A 20,002-nucleotide genomic window follows, 5' to 3' on the forward strand; every position below is an offset into this window, starting at 1 on the left:
GCACAATGCCCTTTGTGGACATTTTGGTAAATGCCAAGATTTTTCTGCACAGATTTTCGTTTATAAGCACAATGGGATTGCCCTTTTCTAACATGCATTTTTTTGCACTCCCATTTCTAAATGGTCTACTGCAATTCAGTGGGAAAAATATCTATAAGAAATGTCACTGCCTGCAGATCCCAAGAGGTGCAAGGGACTGAAGCTGATTGACTGATTTTACCAAGTCACTTTGTTATTGCTAGCAATACAAGAAAACAGTTCCCCCACTTCTCAGAACAAGTCCACTGGCACTCAAAAAAAGGAGTTATTTTCTTGTTTTTCTTTTTTAATGGCAGTTAAGAATCATGTTTCAAGGTCATTAAAAGATTCAAGCAGTTTCCTGCCACTGAAAGTCATCGACTCTAAACTCTGAACATTTTCACACTTTGCTCTCACTCAGATGAGACCATTAGCCACAGGCCTAAAGATTTCACACCACAGCCTCAGGAGCGGTCCCACCATCCTGTTAGACCTAAAGCTAATCTTTCACAGCCCTTCAAATTACTGCATCTCAGAAAGAAATGTATTTCACTGCCCGAGCGATTAGGCATCACTACAAATAACAGGGAAGCCTCACGCCTCGAGTGCCACGTACAGTCTGCACCACACCTCAGAGGCATCACCTCCATGCATCTGCTTTCCCAGAAGAAAACACCAAGCCCTAAATGCAGAGACAGAAGCAGAAACCCCCACAGCAGCTGACCTGACGCATAAGCCTGTACAAGCCTGCAGTGGTGGAGCAGCCAGCCGTTCCCCAAGTCAGCCCAGAGACACCTCCTCACTGCATGTTCGACGTCGGGAATGAACCCCCCCACCCGGTCCTGCCCTGCTGCCAGCCCCCACAACATCCCTCCGTGGGGTCGGTGGCACGGCGGGAGGCCTGGCACAGCTGCGGCGGAGGCGGCACAGAAGATGGGGCAGAAGCAGGCAGTACCGTGCTCTTCGCTCGGGGTCTGCAGTCCCCAGCAGATTGCTGGTTTTCTCTCTGCTCAGCCCGCTGCCGTCCCAGAGAGGAGCCCATGTCCCTCTGCTCTCTGTCCTCCTCTCACCCTCAAGCCAGCTGCTGGTAGGCTGCACACGCACACTCCGCTCTCACCCTCTCCCAGTGAAACAGCGTCGATCTGTGCCGGGCGGGTAAGTCACGCTGCTGCCGGCTGTCAGCACCGGCATCGCTTCAATGAGTGGCTGGCACGAGCACGTCTCCCGCTCGCACCCCTCCTGGCGCTAGCCCCTGCAACTGCCTCCACTGCCTCCCTTGCACCGCAGCCCCGCAGGAGCAGCCCTGGGGCAGGACGAGGGCTCCTCTTTTGCCCCCACGAGCACCGCGGCCCACGGTGCCCACGGGCTCTGGGAAAACACCAGCCAAAGGAAACGCTCATCAGCATCCTCTTGATGGAGGCAAAAGGGAGCGGAGATGCGGGATCTCACTCAGATGCCGTATTTTATCGGCAAGGGATGGTTTAAAAATAAAGAAACAACATGAAGGGAATTTGTTCTTTAAGTAGAAATTAAAGCATGGAGATTAAGTGAATATTTAATAAAGTGCATTTATGGCTGCTACACACTTGTAGGGGAAGTCCTCACATGCTGCCGCTCGGGTCTCCCTGTGGCAGGCACCTCCGGCCTTCCCTCCAGCAGGCACGATCTCTCACTGGCAAGGCTCAGGAGGACCACGATTCACGCTTCCTGGTGCCAGAAAGATGCTGAGAGATTTCCAGATTTGCTGCCTGGATATTCTTATGCCACCAGACAGAAGCCTCGTGACTTTAATCTTCACAAGTCAAACCTGAACCCTAACAGCATTTTTGTTTCTTGTTTCTGCAGCTCTGCAAACAGAAGAGGGAGGACCTGCTTCTTCCCACGAAGAGGATTTTCACCTTTGGGGTAGGTCAAGCCCTTTGGGAGAAGGTTTTCTTCTCTTCTGTTTTACATCTGTGGCTCCACCTAGCCCAGCTCTTGCTGTTGTACCTGTAAAATTTACAACCCTTGCCTGCCTGTCTCTTGCAGAGCAGATATGACCAGAAGCAAAGCACCACCCTGCAGACCAGCAGCAGGAACCATGCGTGGGCACCCAGCAGTGATGCGGGCTGCCAGGAGGTCGAAGAGGAGGCACAGCACCCGGGTGCGCCTCCGCGGTTGCCCGGTCCTGGGCACCTCCTGCGCGTGTCTGGGAGCCGCCGGCTGTCGGGCGAGAGCGGCCGAGCAGCTGAGAAGGGTCAAGGCAGACAACGGCACGTGTCTCGTCAGAGGGGAAAAGGAAAACAGTCAAGAGACTGCCCAGCCCTCGGCAAGAAGCGGTTGCTCTGCATGGGAGGGTTCTGAGGGAGCTCGTGATACACAGCAACAAGGCAGGTTAGCAGGGAGCCCTGGGGTCCCAGCCAGTCCCATGTCCTTCCTAAAGAAGAACCCCCAAAGCCTCTCTGCATGACCTTCCCCAGCACAGTGCCCTCCACACACAGGCCATCCCCGTGAGCCTCTCCACACCACCACTCCCTGCCCCAGCCCTTCCCCATGGACTCTCCCTGAAAATTAGTTTGATGGGGGTTGTAGGCATCCTCGTGCCACCCAGCAGTTCGAACGCTGCCCAGTGCGTTAGTGCAGTTCCCGTGTGCCACTGGCCCCGGCCTCCCAGGAGCCATCAAAGTCCCCACGGGGCCACATGCCATCTCAAGGCACAATTATTAGTGGCGGCAGAAATCTTCTGATGGTTCCAGACCTCTCCACAATTACTGTTCTTAATTTTTTAGGCAAGAAGTGACATCATGGGACCACCGCAGCTGTCCAGCGGAAGACCAGTGCAAGAGGGCATCCAGCCAACACGTGCCCCAAGGCCTGCTCACCATTAGTATCCCTGACCCCCCGGCTGTGCCAACCGCAGCATCCCTGGCCACAGAGCCTGGTGGTTTTGGTGGGGCGTCTTTCCTCCCAGGAAACACCCATTCATGCAAAAGCACCATTCCTGCCACACTCCCTGTTCTCCAAACACCCAGACAGTCTGTTCAGTGCCTGCACCGTTAATCTTGACACATGCCTTGATCACTGCCCACGACACGTGGGGGCTTCAGCAGACCACGAGCGCTTTCCACTTCACATGTGGATCCTACCAGCAAAAGCCTGACCCAAACACATGGGTTAAAGCCAGAGACAAAGCAACGAGCCCGCGTGCAAGGCGGAGGCGTGCTGCAGCCTCTCACTGGGGGAAGGGAAGGCGTGCTGCTCAATGTGTACCATTGTGCTCTCCAGGCATTCAGTGACTCCTCCATGCCAGAGAATAAAGCTTCTCTTCAAGCGGCCCACCACGTGTTCCTCTGCCTCACCACCCCATGCAAAGCTGACCTCACGCTCTCCCGCAGAGCCTCGTCCAACCACACACCTGCCTGCGAGCACACGTAAGCAGTGCAAGTCTATCCCTGTGTGGGCACCCCACCATGGCTCGATGGGTCCTTCAGTTGCACCCCCACCTAAACCACCCCAGGCTTCGGCAAGCACCATCCATTTCTTGTGAGTGCTTTGCAGTCTGGCAAGCAGGAAAGACTGAAACATCCCAAAACCTGGTATCCTCTCTGTGATAAGCCACCATCAATGCTGAACATGCTACTAGGGCTTTGAGCTTGCCAGCTAGACTGCAGCCTTACCTTTGTATGGAGCTTGGCAAACTGCTTGTCATCCAGCAAAGTCTGGGTGTACACACGCCTTTTGTACCGGAACTGCAAGAAGGAAGAACGTCAGATATGAGATGAACAAAACCCACTCAGCATCAAACTGCTCTCGAACAGCTCCAGTAAACATCTGCTTGTATGAAGACATTCAGTCTGGATCTGAAAACAGCAACAGATATAGAATACACTGTTCTCCTTCATAATTTGCTCTAATAGTTAATTGCTTTCCTCACTAAAGAAATTCGGACCATTTTTTTATAGGAATCTGTCTGGTTTCAGCTTCCAGATGGTGTTGGCTTTGTTCTGCTTCTTCCCAATTAATTAGGGATCTCTCTAACAACAGAAAGGTTTTCCCCATGATGGTTCTTATACAGGTGGTTTAGAGCCAACTTCCCTGTAAGCAGACTGAGCTCTAAATCTTTATTGAGGGATCTTCTCTTTTGTTCTCAGATCATTTCTGCTGCTCTGTTCTGTGCCGTGCCTCTCTCCAATGTCCTTTCTCAAGTACTGTTGCCCACACACTGCTCCAATACCAACCACTTCCACCCCAGCCACTCCTAAAACCAACTCACTACTTGCCAGGGCACACGCTGAAGGTTTACAGGGTCACGCTGTGCCACAGCATCACACAGGGAATTGCTGTTTGGCTTCTTAACCAAAAGGCTCAAAAATTTTCTTCAGAAACTTTGTTTTCCACAATGAGAGTCCTTCCTTTGAAGCAGTCCTTGTCCCTATATGTTTGTCATTTGGCTGACTGTTTTGGGTTTGTGTGGCACGGGGTGTTTTTGGTAGCGGGAGAGGGGGGGCGGACCACAGGGCCGGCTCCTGTGAGAAGCTGCTGGAAGCTCCCCCCGGCTCCAAGCCAGACCCACCTCTGACCCAGGCTGAGCCCCTCAGCGATGGCGGTAGCACCTCTGGGAGAACAGATTTCAGAAGGGGAACCTGCAGTGAGTGGGGGATTGGGATGGGAGAGGAACCCCTCTGCGGGTACCGAGGTCAGTGAGGAAGGAGGGAAGGAGGTGCACCGGAGGAGGGGATGCCCCCGCAGCCTGCGGTGAGGCGGCAGGCTGTCCCCCCCAGCCCATGGAGGGGAGCGGAGGCCCCCCAAGATGGCCGCGACTCCCTGGGAAAGCCCGCGCTGGAACAGTTTGTGACTGAAGATCAGCCCGCGGGAAGGACCCAGGCCAGGGAAGTTCGGGAAGAACTGAAGCCCACGGAAAGGACCCACGCCAGGGAAGTTTGTGAGGAACTGCAGCCCGCGGGAAGGACCCAGGCCAGGGAAGTTCGGGAAGAACCGAAGCCCGCGGAAAGGACCCACGCCAGGGAAGTTTGTGAGGAACTGCAGCCTGCGGGAAGGGCTCAGGTTGGAGGAGTTGGTGAAGGGCTGTCTCCTGTGGGAGGGACCCCACGGTGGAGCAGGGGCCGAGTAAGGAGTCCTCCCCCTGAGCAGAGACAACGTGTGTGAGGAACCGGCCCCAGACCCCGTCCCCTGTTCCCCTGCGCTGCCAGGGGGAGGAGGGGGAGAGAACCGGGAGTGGGGCTGAGGGGGGAAGGAGGGAGGGCTGGGGGGCAAGGCGTTCTCAGGTTGGGTTTCACTTCCTAATGTCCTATTTTGTTTTGATTTGATTGGTCGCAAATTAAATTGATTTTGTTTCTTCCCCAAGTTGAGCCTGTCTTTTGCCCGTGCCCGTAAGTGGGGAGTGATCCCTCCCAGTCCTTATCTCGACCCATGAGCCTGCCTTTACATTTTCTCCTCATCCCACCATGGCCGGGGGGGTGAGCGAGGGGCTGCGTGGTGCTTTGTTACCGGCTGGGCTTAAACCACGACACTGACTTAGAGCATACTTTGATGGGACCCCCACTTACCAAATGACCTAGACAGCACAGTTGACGTTGTTATATTCTCTGCCAAACTTTGTGTAATCAGACTTTATCAGCAGTGGTTTTACATTTACACCCAGATCCCTGGGGTAACCACATCAAGCTTGGCATTGGTCCCTAAGAAACTCCACTAGAAATACATCTATGCCGTGATGATTGCAGTAACAACTGCTTTTTATCATTGATTAGTTAGCCAGTGGTATTTGTCCTACTGATGTTTTATAGTGCTATTCCTGAACTTGAATATCATGTAGAACAAAATCAAGTACCCCCAAGTGGCTGCTACCTTTGTACAGTTATCTTTATCAAGCAGAATTACGATTTCCATAAAGAATGAAAATTTGTTTGACTAGATCTTTTTTCAACACATGAATTGTATTCTGAGATTTTGAATTGCTATGAACTTAACCCTCCATCAACGTTTCATTATTTCAGCTGGAACTGACACCAAGTTATCTTTGGACTGCAGTTACTAAGCTCATCCCACTTACTTTTCAATATTGGCAAAATATTAGCACGTTTTCAGTCTATTCCAAACTCGTACTGCTGGGCAGATGTTTTCCCACGCAACTTTTTTTTTTTTTTTTTCAGTCATTCCATGGTAAAAATTGTCTTGCCCACTGATTTACAGACATTTGTCCTTTGCAGATGCTGCCAGTGTCAGGGATCCTTTGTGCATCCCCACAAAGTCATGCAAGCATCCTTCAGTGGCTCCTCTTCACACCCAGCACCACGTTAGTGGGTCTGCAAACGAGCTCCACGCCCAGCCTCCGCCTCTGAGCCCCGGGCAGCGCTCCGGCGGAGCCAGGACAGTGCTGCTCTGCAGACCACTCGCTTTCGGCTTCCTGCCCGAACGCATCGGCTCAGGTGGACTCGCCCACTGCTGCTCTCCCAGCACCCATCCTCGGGGAAGGTCCTGCAGGGCTCCCAGCTGCCCCACGCTACACAGGCAGGGGCCAGGGCAGTGCATCAGCGAGGCAGGTCTGAGAGAGGGAAGCCAGGCTACATCAGCTTTGATGCAAGAGCAATGCACGCTGCCACCCAGGTGCAAGGCAAAAACCTCATCTGAGAAGAGTTAAGTGGTACAACCCATAGTCAGCTGCTCAAAACTTAGCAACAAAACTTCTGAAGAAGCAACTGAAGTGGGCAGCCAACCCTAAGCTAGTCACATCCCAACAGTTTTGCTCCAACAGCTTGCCTGCAGACCAGACTTGCACAGGGAAGACATACAGGCATGAGAATTTCCAAATCTCATTCAAATTTACAAGGTGTGTGAACTGAATGTGAGATGATTAATAATGGTGAGAACACAACAGTGTGTTTGGCATGCAAACAAAAGTAACTACCTCATTAAGAAGGACACAATAAGCTTCTGACAGTAGATAGCAACCAGTAAGATAATATGAGATAGAGTCAATGCCCCCAAAGGCACGTGAGGGTAACTGGATCTCAGCAGATGGGCAGGTAGACCCCACTGCGTATTGCTTGATCACCAACACACTGCGTTGCAGCTGCTATTTTATCCTGATAAAGTAATCTGGAGTACTTACAGCTCTCCCTGGCATAGAACAGAGCCAGCATCCCACCTCTCCAGGGAACTACTCCAGATACCTGCTTTTTAATGTAATTTTTCTGTCAATATTCACGAACCCCTCATTTATCTGATTACCTTCATGTGCAGCCCTGAGGGCTAATTTATCTTTTGGGTTCAAGAAACCTCAGTGGTATCAGAATAGGATTTATGTCTTGTAAATACATTCTGGATTTTTGGTTTTCCAGTAGGATTCTCCAGCGCTCAGCTCAGTTTTTTATCAAGTTATGAAGAATCGAAATGACACACAACAAATATCCATGTCAAGTCTGCATTTAGATGTGTGTGCTAAGACATTAAGTGTGGACGTTATGCTAAATTGTACAAAACCAAAACATTAAAGCCTGTATAAGGAACATTAGAGAATTTACTACCTCATAGGTTTATTTGCAAGCATTCTTAATGTTGTTCCAAATGTTTTTGTCTAGATTAAACGTTAGTTTCCTAAGAAATTGTGCTGCACTTTCTTTCCAAATTAGTCAGGATTAGTCGTAATAACAGCATTCACGCTTGCATTTATAAGAGCTCGTGAAGCTTAAGCATGTAATGCTTTCTAAACAGACTTTGTGGGTAAAATATAGCACAAGATCCCTAAATTTAGAAGTCCACAAGCAGGTAACTAGAGTCCCATTACAGCCAGTGGGGATGTCCACAGTGACAGTCAATGGAGCCAAAGAAATGCTGCAGGTCACCTTAGAATAAACACCTACGTGTGACCACCTGAATCCCAGCGCAAGGCAAAACCTACAGTGAATGTGAATACAGAGTTCATTCAGTTAATTTCTGCTCTAGTTAATTTTCTGGAACAGAAAACAGTATAGATTATCCTCCATGCTCATCACACAAATGAGGTCCCTACAGGGACAGCCATTTGCTGTCAAAGCACACAGTTGCGTTCCAGTCTCTACAGTAACTGTAAATTAAATAAAATAGAAGCTCAAGTCCTTCAACTTCATATTCAAAGATCTCCCTATGACTTTCCCTCTGTACCTACAAGACTGGCTTTCTTTCTGTTACTGCAATTTCCCATGACAGTTATGCGCCAGTGGAAAAAAAGAAATTTTGATCAATGGGGTCAGAAAACAGGGAAGCTGTTTCACAGGGCTAGGACAGATGTTGTGGAGCTCTTGAACAGACAGAGTCACGAGCAACTAAAACTCAGAGGCATTTGCCTCAGCCTTCCCTCAATGAATTCTCCATGAGTAAACATACACCCACACAAATTTCTGTGCTTTCACTCCTGGAAGGGAAATGGGGAAAAAAAAGGGGGGAGGGGGACAGGGGTCATTAATATCTGTGGTGCCTGCAGAGCCTACAGTGGAAGGGATCATAGAAGTCCTACATACTTATGTACATGTATATATGCATATATATCTAGATACGTATATATAGATATACACACATTTAAAGAAAAAAAAAAAAAAAAAAAAGATGGCTACCTCCAAGTAGGGGACAGGAGTGTCTGGATTCAGAGGGTACTCCCTCAGCAGGCGCTCCTCATCCAGAAACTTCCCAGCCCTGCCGTTGAAGGCTGGCTGGAAGAGCCCATAGTTCAGAACATCCTTCAGGCTGTGGTTCAAAGTGCAGAGGATGCGCTGCTTGGAAACCCATACAGGAACATCTGGATTCAACCGTAGACACTTCTGTGGAAAGACACAGAGGGCAATTAGAGCCGAGCATCACCAAGGTCCTGTACCCCATAGCTGCACCCAGGAACAGCCACAGTAAGAACAAGGAGAAGGATAAAATGGGAAAGCCATAATCTTTTCCATATGAGTAGATTATGGGAAGGGGATAAAAAGAGTTAGAGAAGGATGAGACTTCGCAGATCCCCTCTAACACATTTTGTGGGGTTCAGGGCAGATTCAAACCCTGTATGTTATAACATCCTATAAAATATGAGAAGTGTCCAAGAATATTTTATGGCCTAATAACAGTATAATAGCAAAATATCACTTTAAAATCCCCAATAGGGTGTAAAGAGTCTATTGGCTTCTTCACCACAGACTTTATAGGTGTGCAAACCAAGGTGGGATGAACGGCAGCAGAGTGAGTCCTGCCAGGAGCTGGAGGCATCCAGCGAGGTCTTCCCAGCGGGAGGAGCAGAGAAGAGCCTTCTGCCTCCCCACATGGAAAGTCACGCTTCCCCATCTCACCCTGTGACCGCAGCAGGTTTCCCTGGTACCGTAAGCAGTTTCCCTCCCTCCTCAGGACCTAAAGTCATCAAATGTTTATAACCCATATTTCCTACAGCTGCAGCCCCCGCTGCCGCAGTCCTGGCTGGCTGTGGGGCCAGGGCGGCAGTGCTGGCAGAGCGGGTCGGCCGTGGGAACCTGCCTTGGCCAGAGCCTGCCGAGCCGCAGAGCCCAGCACGGGTGCTGCAGCATGTTGCCATATCCCCTCCACCGCGGTGGTGGGGCAGCGGGCTCTTTGCAGCATCTGCTCTTCCGGGCAAAGAGCAGGAAGGCCATGCTGGCAGCACCAGAGGTCGGCCTCGCAACAGCCTGTCCCCATCGGCAGCCACCATTTCCCCTCCCAGGTCCCTCGTTTTGCATTTTGGCCCTCAACTTTTCCTTGTTCCCATCACTTTGCTTTCCTCCTTGTTTGTTTCTCCTCCCCTCCATGCTTTCTGTGGGAGGAGAAGACAGCGTTCAGCCTTGTTTCAGCATTTCGTTTTAAAGCCACAGCCTGTCAGCTCCGTTTAATGCTCCTGATTTTTGTGCTGGAAGGCGAAGTGAACAACCACCCTCCCTGCCTCGGCAGTGCTCCCCCAGGAGCCGCTGCTTTCCCAGGCTGAGTCCTGCTCCAGTCATCACACAGAGGCACACCACACTTCTGCCCACCCTTGTTATTCCCCTAGACCACATCATCACCCTTGCAATGAGAGACTGGAGGTGCACGCCGTGTCCAAGGGATAGATGCAGCACAGATCCACCCAGCGGCATAAGCGTGTTCCGTCCATGAAGGTGTTGAAGAGTTGAGGCCTGAACGCAACCATCTATTTGGATTTCCAAACAGACAGACCGACCCGATCCCTGTCTTCTCCAAGTGCTCGGCAGCACTTCCAGCGGCTGCAATGGACCCGCAGCGCCAGAGCTCCTGCCACCACCGCACCGCGTCCCCACTGGACCAGGAGAAGGACACTCAGCCCAGGCATCAGAAGTAACAGCACATCCTCACTCACTCCTTCAGCCCGCTTTCAACTTCAAAATTTAACCCCAGGGCCTGTTTCGGTCCCTTGTCCCCTTAATAGCATCTTTTTGGTTCTGTGAATTAAACAGGCACTGTTTTGAAAAAATTAAACAGCTTTGCCCAGAGAGAAGCAAATGACCCCGTCGGGGCAGAGGGCAGGAGCCAGCAGAGCACCTGTGCTGCCCGGCGCGGTGCCAGCCTGCCTGCCTGCACACCACCGCCCAGAAAAGCCACCATGTGAGACAGAAAGCCACCGAGCTGATGTTACGGCTCATTTTTCTCAGGCACAGATAACTGGCACTTGGCAGCACGCATTCGTACAGCAAACGGAGGTCAGCGTTATCTATTTCATCGCTGACCGTATTAGCGAGTCAGCATGCTTATCAACTACGGCTTGTCCTACTGCAGGTACTAAGGAAGAGGCAGCCGCTTGCTGGTGTGAGAAATCAGGAGTTCAAAACCTTTGAGAAACACCAGCTCTGTTCTCTTTCAGTTCTCAATGAGAAGCAGAATACATATCATTCTTTCAGGGACCCATGAATAAAAAATAAACATAGTCTATACCTTCCTACATGCTTATTTAGCCTCTAGGACTCTTCCTCACTGTCAAATTATGTTGTTCAGTATTAAAATACATGGCTAATGGAAAAAAAGCACTGACAGGCATGCACAGGTGCACAAGCACAAGCATTGGTTGAAGGAAGGTCCCAGCATAAAACCCACCTAATTTTATATCAAACTTTATACTGCAGAGACATACTCTGGGAAGTATTAACATTCATATTTAAGGGAGAAAACAACTCAAGGACATGGATCTGTTGGAACGGGTCCAGAGGAGGGCCATGAAGATGACCAAAGGGCTAGAGCACCTCTCCTATGAGGACAGGCTGAGAGAGTTGGGGTTGTTCAGCCTGGAGAAGAGAAGGCTCCGGGGACACCTTACAGCAGCCTGCCAGTACCTAAAAGGGGCCTACGGGAAAGCTGGGGAGGGACTTTTCACAAGGCCATGTAGTGATAGGACAAGGGGTAAGGGCTTTAAACTGAAAGAGGGTGGATTTAGATTAGATGTAAGGAAGAAGTTCTTCACTGTGAGGGTGGTGAGGCACTGAGGGAACAGGTTGCCCAGAGAAGCTGTGGCTGCCCCATGCCTGGCAGTGTTCAAGGTCAGGTTGGATGGGGCTTGGAGCAACCTGGTCTAGTGGAAGGTGTCCCTGCCCATGGCAGGGGGGTCGGAACGAGGTGATCTTTAAGGTCCCTTCCAACCCAAACCATTCTGTGATTCTATGAACTTCCACCCTGCAGTGTGTCTCTTTCTGTCTTTAACCTACGTCAGAAATCAGAAGGAAGAAAATGCCTACTTCGGCTGTGAGGTCAAAACACTGCACCAGCCCTTTGTGGGCATAATCCAGCTACTTAAATGTCTCTTATGACTCCGTTTCTTCAAACACCATCGCATGTATTAATGACTTTCTCATATCAGAGATCCTGCAACTAAACTTGCTTATTCCACTCCATGATGCAGCACAGCCACTCTGGGAGCAATCCAAAAAACATGAGGCTAATCCCACAAACCCCTGCCAGAAGGGCTGCAAGAGATATCTTTGTGCAGCCTTAACTCTGAAGCCTGCAGCAATTAGCAGGAAAAAGCTGCTCTGTGCATGGGGGCTTGCTTTGCTCCAGGAGCCACAGCAGCGAGGGCTTCTCCGCTTTCCGTCTCAGAGGGACACGTTGCTCTCCTCTGGCCTCCCACGCAGCTGGGACAACGCCGGTAGCTCCCACACCGGCACCCGGCTGATCCCAGGCAGAGCAGGGCTTGGGTGCCCGAGCTGCAGGTGTCATGTCTGACACTGCTCCCGTCTCCATCAGGCAGAGGGAGCTCGGACAGCATGGGGCACCTGCCACTACTGCACAGAGAGATCCAGCCCCGAGACACCACTTCACAGCAGCTCACACGCGCTGCAAGTAGCTTCCAACCCTGAGGGTTTGGACACTCAAGTCAACAGTAATTTTAAAAGGAACCAAATTGCCTTGTACAGTCCCGAACCCGCAGGGTAAGGAGAGGTCTCTGCCCCTTCCTCTTGACGCTCTCCCGAATCAAGAGGCTCAGCGCTGTTCCCGGTGTCAGTCCCCAGAAGACCCAGGAGGGATCCCGGGGAGCCGAAGGAAGCACTTCCGCGGGGAGCACACCGTGGCAGCGCCAGTGCGGTGTGCCAGCCGGCATGGCACAGCACCCACAGAGCCCACCCTGCAGCCGGGGCAGGTCTCAGAGCTGGCAGGCAGGCTCAGGGGAGGGCAGGGTGGGAGCAGCTTTCAGAAGAAGTTGCTACTCCAGTTTGCAGTTAAAAGTGATAATTTCTTCCATACAATTATAAGCTCTGATCACAACAATCAAAGCCTTAGGAACAACTCCTGAAAGAAAATGGTACAGCTTCTCAACTTTTAGACAGCACGGATGACTCCTTCCTGAAGAAGAAAGAGCTCAGAGCTTCAGATTCAATCCTCAGCAACGCACAGGATGACAGACAAGATCTATTCAAGAGCCACCCTGCAATAATGACAATCAAGAACTTACATTCAACAATCCCTTAAGAGCAAAAAAAGCCAAAAATTCTTCATCGAAGAGCACACAAATGAGAAAGACTTGAAAGGAAATTAAAAAGAAGCCATTGAAAAGGTAATGTGCTTGCAGGCAGCAGGGAGTATATTTCATAATATCACCTTAGAAGCTCTGAGCAAATGTATGGCAAAAATGAAAAAACAGCCTCTAAGAGGCCCCTACAGAAAGATGGAGCAGCCAAACCAATAGAGCAGAGGTATCTATCAGAAGTAAAAGATTTTCTTTAGAAAATGGGAGTTGCCTCTGAATGGGAAGAGAAAAGAGCACAATCCTGCTACACCGCATGCAAAATGACAATGGCATTGAAGTCATCAAAACTAACAAACGCAGAGGAAGAGGGGAGCCTGACGGAAAGTGGGTGAGGCTGGCAAGCACCCAAGGCATGAGAGTCATCCAGGGAGGAGTCCTGGAGCTCCTCCTGTGAGGACCGGCTGCAGGAGGGCTCCTTGCTGGTCACCATCGCAACGGATGCCAACACAAAGGGTCTTGCAGATGAGGAAGAAAAGCTCCCCATCAGATGCATGAGCACGGCAGATTTGAGAGCACAACTGCAAGTGGTGCTGACTGCCTGCGCACAGCGCAGTGCTCTGCACCGCGTTGTGTAAATCCTCCCAGGAGCAGAGCACAGGCAGGAGACGCTGATACCCAGGAGCAGCTCCACGATTCTGCTGTGCTCTGGGCCCAAAGGCCTGGCCTCTGTCCCAGGAACACAGACAGGAACTGCGACAAACATTTACATTGCTGAAAAATCTCCTTGCTTTCTGTGAAGTCATGCCTCACACCTACAAGGAGAGCCTGGAGGAAACCCACGCCTACCAGAATAAGGCTGGCCTGCTTACCAATACACACGCATGTTTCCAAAATGTTTTCAGCAAGGTCCCTTGCTGCCGTAAACTGAAGTGCCAGAAGCAAGAAAGCACTCCTTTGGATCCCTAACCGACAAGGAAGATAGTAAACAAAGGTGAAGGTCAACCAGGCAGGTTTCCTGACATGGGAGTTCATCAGCAGAGTGCCATGGGGCCTGTGCTGAAGTGATGTAGAAAGAGCTGCTCTGACACTCATGAACTGGCAGCACATCCAGATCTTCTACATCACGTGCAGGTCCGGTGGCCCTGTCTTTCAGGAAACAACAGAAACAGGAAAAAGGTAAAGGGAAAGAAGACAAAGGTGACCAGAGGCATCGAGCAGTCTGCACAGGACAAACGCACCACATCTGAACTCGGAGCTGAAGCAAAGCGTCCCAGAGGAGCATGCAGCACTCCGCAGCATCGAGCCAGGCGCTTCCACCGAGCGAGCAGTGGCTCCTTGTAACACCAGGACTGGGACGAAGTTACAGGAACAGACGCTATGTATAAAACAAACAAGCCCAGGTAACTTTTTCACCTTTCCTTAAAAGATTATCCTTGGTTTTCTCCAATTATACATTTTTAGTTCCCAATTACTCTTTAAAAGCCTATCTTCTTAAGCAGCAGTTTCAGCAGCAAGCTCTTCCTGCGATCTGGGGCAGACATCACTGGTCCCCTGCAGCGTGTGAAATCCCACAGGATCCTCCTGGCCTCACTCGCACACCGGTGGGAGAAGGGATCATAGCCACAAGACAGCCCTGACCGGGAATCGTGCAGAGCACACCCACCAGCAACCCCTCACACCCACCACCAGCCCTGTGGGGCAGAGGCTGGGAAGCCAGCAGCAGCCCCCACGTGCGGATGGCCCCTGGCCAGGGACCATGGGATGGGTTGACCATCACCGCTGCAGCTTGTTTCCCTTCATGGCCATGGTCCAGAGAAGAAGCTGGGCTCTGCAGGGACCAGGGCAGAGCAACCACCGCTCTGCATTTTAGTGGTGGAGAAGAGAAATCAGCGCAAGCTTTCTGTGCACTGGATGCTGGCAAAAGGCAAACTTAGAGAGCAAGTCGTGTATGCTGGCGAAACAACAGGAATTTCTGGGCTTACATCACCTCCTGAGGAAAGCTCTGGCCCTGCCATCCGCTGTGCTAAATGCCACGCTGGGAGAAGCTGCCTCCACCAAAAGGAAACAAGATAAAGAGCAGGAGGGAGGTTCTCGGCTCCCAGCAGGAAAGCGCCCAGTGCACGAGCCCTTCTTGCAGAGTTGCGTGCTGTAGATAACAAAGTATTTTGGCTTTTCGGGTTTTCCAGCGAAATGGTTGCTGCTTATGAGCCAGTCTGGAAGGATGTTGCTGACTGTTGTATCATCCTCCAGAATCCATTGCCTGAGACAGGAAGCCATCCAGTTACTTCTATTTAAAAAATAAGAGTCCAAGAGCCCCCTTATTACAACTCTTCAGTAGTACTGACAGTGACAACCAGCCCCATCCTATAGTCCCACCAGTCAGTGCTTTCAGAGGAGCAGCTGCCTCTGATACAAACGCAGCTTGAAATGAATGTTTAAAGAGATTCAACTCCTGATTAACTCTAAGTGACTGGTTCAGGCAAAATCTCCCTCTTACATACAGCTACAACAGCTTTGTTATTAGCCACCTGCATGGAAAGGACTGCTGAAGAGCAAAATCACCAGCCAGTTTCATCCAACTGCTGAACTCTTCATACAGAAAAGACAGCACAGAGGGAAATGCGAAAGTGTTGGACCTGTAAATCAAGCTGACCCCGCCAATGAGCCCAAGACAAGTTAAAGAGATGACTATTACCTTCAGAGACCTGGGAATGTTTCCTGCTTGGCTCACTGCAACACCACAACCACAGCCACCCGTCTAACTTGTGATCAGTTGGAAAATGAGGACCTGGGAAGCTTTAGCTCTATCTAGGGCTGAAAAAGAGCCATGAAGAGCAAAGCTTCTTCTGGAGAAGAGGGAATAAGCTCTTCTCTTCATCCAGCATCAAGACTGAGACATGCTAGTTGGATAGATAGGTTCTAATAAACACATGCAAAAGAGATACAGAAATTCTCAGTATAAAGGAGCAAATGAAATCAAGTTTGACTAGAGAATGGAAGAAACCAGTGAAAAGAGCATACTGTAGTTGCCTTCATAGCACATATTCAGCATGCCCTCTGATTCAGCAAATTCAAAGCCAAGAGGACCTTTAAGATCATCTCATCTGAGCAATGTATCACTGCCCCCTAAGTTTCAACCAGTAACTTCCATAATGAACTAAATTACTTGAGTTTGGCTAACAGTTTCCTGAAAACCATCCAACTTGAGTCTAAAAACATCACAGGATGGAAACCACACTCCCTCCTTGGATAAATTAATAAGCAAACGGTCATCCTCAATTAAAAATGTATGTCTTAGTTCTCATTTGATTTCCCTTGTTTAAACTTCCAATACAATCATTATTTCTTGTTATATCTTTCTCTGTGATACTGAATAGCTCTTTAGTACTCAGTTTCTTGCTACACTGGTAGCCCCCATTTAACACTGTCATCTCTTAGTCTTGTTTAGGGTAAGCAGAAGAGGCTGATGTTCATAAATTGTAGTGCATTTTCTCCAGATCTCAAATAATTTCTGTTGCTCTTTTCAGCACCCTCTTTAATTTTAAATACACTTTTCAAAGTGCAGAATCAAAGCCAGAGGCAATATTCCAGCATCTGTCTCCCAGCTGTCATATACAGCTATAAAATATTGTCCTCACCTCAACTCACTATCCCCTTGCTTCCCTCTCCAGGCATCACATTAGTGCTTTTCACTGAAGCATGTGGCAGTTTGGGTTCAGTTTACTTTGACCACTTCATTCCTTTCAGACAGCCAAACCCCACATCCTTTCCAGGATACAGCTCCCTGTTTTCTAGATCTGGCATTAGTCCTTAGTTACGTGCAAAACTCTGCATTTGAATGAATTAAAGGATAATTTATTTTGATGGTCCCAGGTCTAATTTGTTCTACATGTGTGTAAAAAAAAAAAAAAAAAAAAAGAGAGAGAGAGAGAGAGAGAGAGAAGATGGGGATGCAGCCTCTAATAACCCTAAACCAGCAGTTGTTGAAACGGGAGGAGCATACAGAGAATGGACTGCAGAAAGTGGCCAGACTTTGTGCATTCCCTGAAGAGCGTGTTCTTTGGCCACTGCTAGAGATGGATACTGGGTCAGACAGACCACTGGTTTGGCCCAGTGGGGCTTTTTTGTGCTCTTATTTATGGCACCTATGCTCACATCTTTATTCGTAACTCCACTACTGCTTTCAGTTATATGAAAAAATTGTCAACAGAGGTAATATATTTACTCCTGCTTCTGTATTTTTATACTTAGCATATTGCAAAACAGTCATTTCTAACATTTCTTATGGATTGATCCATAAGATCTTTACGGACCAGGTTGTTAATGAAAGAACTGAGCAGTTAATGTAAGCTTAGCTCCTTATGGATCTTTATGATCCTTATGATCCATAAGGACCTAAATTTCTTACATTACCCCAAGTCCCTTTCCAGTGTTGACATGTTCAGTTTAGCCTATTGCACAGGCATTAAAGGAATTAATGTTTCTCTCTTTAATGTGCCTTATTTTACATCATCAACACTGATCCTCATCCATTGGGGTTTTTATGCTTGTGTTATTGATTAGGTCCCTGTGATGGTTTAACCCCAGCCAGCAACTAAGTACCACGCAGCTGCTCACTCACTCCCCCCACACCCAGTAGGATGGCGGAGAGAATCGGTGGGGGGGAGTAAAACTCGTGAGATAAAGACAGTTTAATGGGACAAAAAAAGAAAATACTAGTACTACTACTACTAATAATAATAATAATAGGATATACAAAACAAGCAATGCACAATGCAATTGCCCACCACTCGCCAACTGATGCCCAGCTAGTTCCCGAGCAGCAGTCCCCCCCCAGGCCAACTCCCCCCAGTTTATATACTGGGTATGATGTCACATCGTATGGGATACCCCTTTGGCCAGTTTGGGTCAGCTGTCCCGGCTGTGTCCCCTCCCAACTTCTTGTGCCCTTCCAGCGCTCTTGCTGGCTGGGCTTGAGGAGCTGAAAACTCCTTGACTGAGTCTAAACACTACTCAGCAACAACTGAAAACATCAGTGTGTTATCAACATTCTTCTCATACTGAACCCAAAACATAACACTATAACAACTACTAGAAAGAAAGTTAACTCTATCCCAGCCAAAACCAGGACAGTCCCGCTGAACCTCGTCTCTGGGCTTGAGCTGTTACAGATAGTTTCGTGTAGCTGAATAGCTCTACTGTGCAGGGAGGAGAGGGAAGGGTCTGACCCGCACAGACAGCTGAGCAAGATGTGCCATGGAGGGTAGGCAGGATCAACCAGGCAGTTTTCATGGCAGAGTCCCACAGGATTCATGCCAGTGCCTGTGCTGCTCACAGGTCTGGAATGGTCTGGGAAGGGGAGGCGAGCTGTGAGACAACAACTAAGGTACCTGGTGTAGTACAACTGAGAGTCGACTGCAAAACCCAGCAGAAGGACCTCACAGAGCCAAACGGCTGAAGACTACAGCAGATCAACCCCACGCAAGTAAAATGCTAACAACAATAGGCTCTGAGCTGTCTGTTGCCTGGTTGTGGCCGGCAGTTCTGCGGCCCCACCACAGCAATCAATGCTCAGCAGGTGCCCGACAGAATAGCAGGGATCAAAGGAACAGAAAGTGCCACCGCGTCACTGCGTGAGCCCCTGGTATGCCTCTCTCCTCAAGGCCACCTGCAGTCCCAGCTCCACTTTCAGAAAGGTCATACCAGAAGTGGAAAAGGTGCAGACAAGGGAGAAAAGATCAATGGCCTCGAGTGGCATCCATGTGAGGCTCAACTAAATAGACAAGACTCTTCAGTCTGGGAAACAGAAGACTGAGAAGGAGCATGACAAAACCAAAAGTGGCACGGAAAAGATAAACAGGTATTATCTCCTTGGGAACTGATGCAAACACCACAAGACAAGGTGACAGATAGGACATCTTCATTAGACACACTCGCACTGATCTGCTCAACAGCATGCCTCCGGGCTCTGGCAATCGACTCCAAATTGGTCTCCCAGGTACCTTCACTTGCATAGTCATAACCACAAATCAGCATGGTGTGCATCATCGGGCATTTGGCTTAACCCAGTCAGAGCACCCTACCCAGATCTGACTCTTAATTGCAGCAATAACTCTTGGGTTACAGTTTACTACCACACTTTTCTTCAAAGCTACAGCTTCTCCCATCTCACATTAACCTACACCCCCTCTGCCTTGAGGTCTCAACAACCAGTCTAATTTTGTGGCTGGATCCTTTTTCTTCATACTTAAGACTCCAAGATTTTGCACATACACCTTGTTTGTTACAATTACATTAATTCTGTTAAAATACACTAACTCCTACCCACCAGCAATAAAGGCTCTTTCAAAGCGAAACTTGGGAGGGTATTAAGTGAAACTAGTAGAGTCAAAGCAGAACAAAGAATTGGTATTTCCTTATTACCTGGCATGTGTTCACTGTGGAGCTACACACCAGCAAGTCACAGGCTCATGCCAGGGGAAGGGTCCTGGAGAAAGCTGGTCTGGCTCAGGGCAGGCAGCTGCTCAGGGCTGTGGCTGGATGAGTGCTGAGCGTCTCCAAGGCCAGAGACCCCACGGCCTCTCGGGGCCCCGGTCCGTGTCCGACCTCCCTCCGGTGAAGGGCTTTTCCTGGCACGAAGGGAGGACGTCCCTGGCCGCAGCTTGTGCCTCTCGTCCCGTCCTGTCGCCTCCGAGAGGAGCCTGGCTCCGTCCTCTCTCCCCACCCGTCAGCGAGCCGCAGGCTGCAGTAGGGTCTCCCCTTCACCTTCTCCTCTCTGGGCTGAGCAAACCCCACGCTCAGCCTCTCCTCCAACCTCATGTGCTCCAGCCCTGACCTTCCCGAGGCCCCCACGGGACCTGCCACACTACTTCAATGTCCGTCCTGCGCTGGTGAGCCCAGTCTGGCCCCAGTATCCCGACAGGTCTCGCCAGCGCTGAGCAGCGGGCAGCAATCCCTGCCCTCGCCTTGCCGGCTGCCCTCGGGCCAGGATGGGCTCATAACCAGCCACCAGCTGGACTCCGTATGGCCCATCACCACCCTTTGAGCCTGGTG

At 50.0% G+C, this 20,002-nt stretch overlaps 1 protein-coding gene across 1 annotated transcript in view; it reads right to left on the bottom strand.

Moving 5' to 3' along the window:
- Positions 1-20,002, bottom strand: part of SHANK3 (SH3 and multiple ankyrin repeat domains 3) — a 363,156-nt gene that overhangs the window by 308,630 nt on the left and 34,524 nt on the right. Inside the window, 2 exon segments of the mRNA XM_052788728.1 lie at positions 3,675-3,746; positions 8,610-8,813. Coding sequence (XP_052644688.1) covers positions 3,675-3,746; positions 8,610-8,813 — 276 coding nt within the window.

The sequence above is a fragment of the Harpia harpyja genome, chromosome 6, assembly GCF_026419915.1.
Source record: "Harpia harpyja isolate bHarHar1 chromosome 6, bHarHar1 primary haplotype, whole genome shotgun sequence".
NCBI lineage: Eukaryota > Metazoa > Chordata > Aves > Accipitriformes > Accipitridae > Harpia > Harpia harpyja.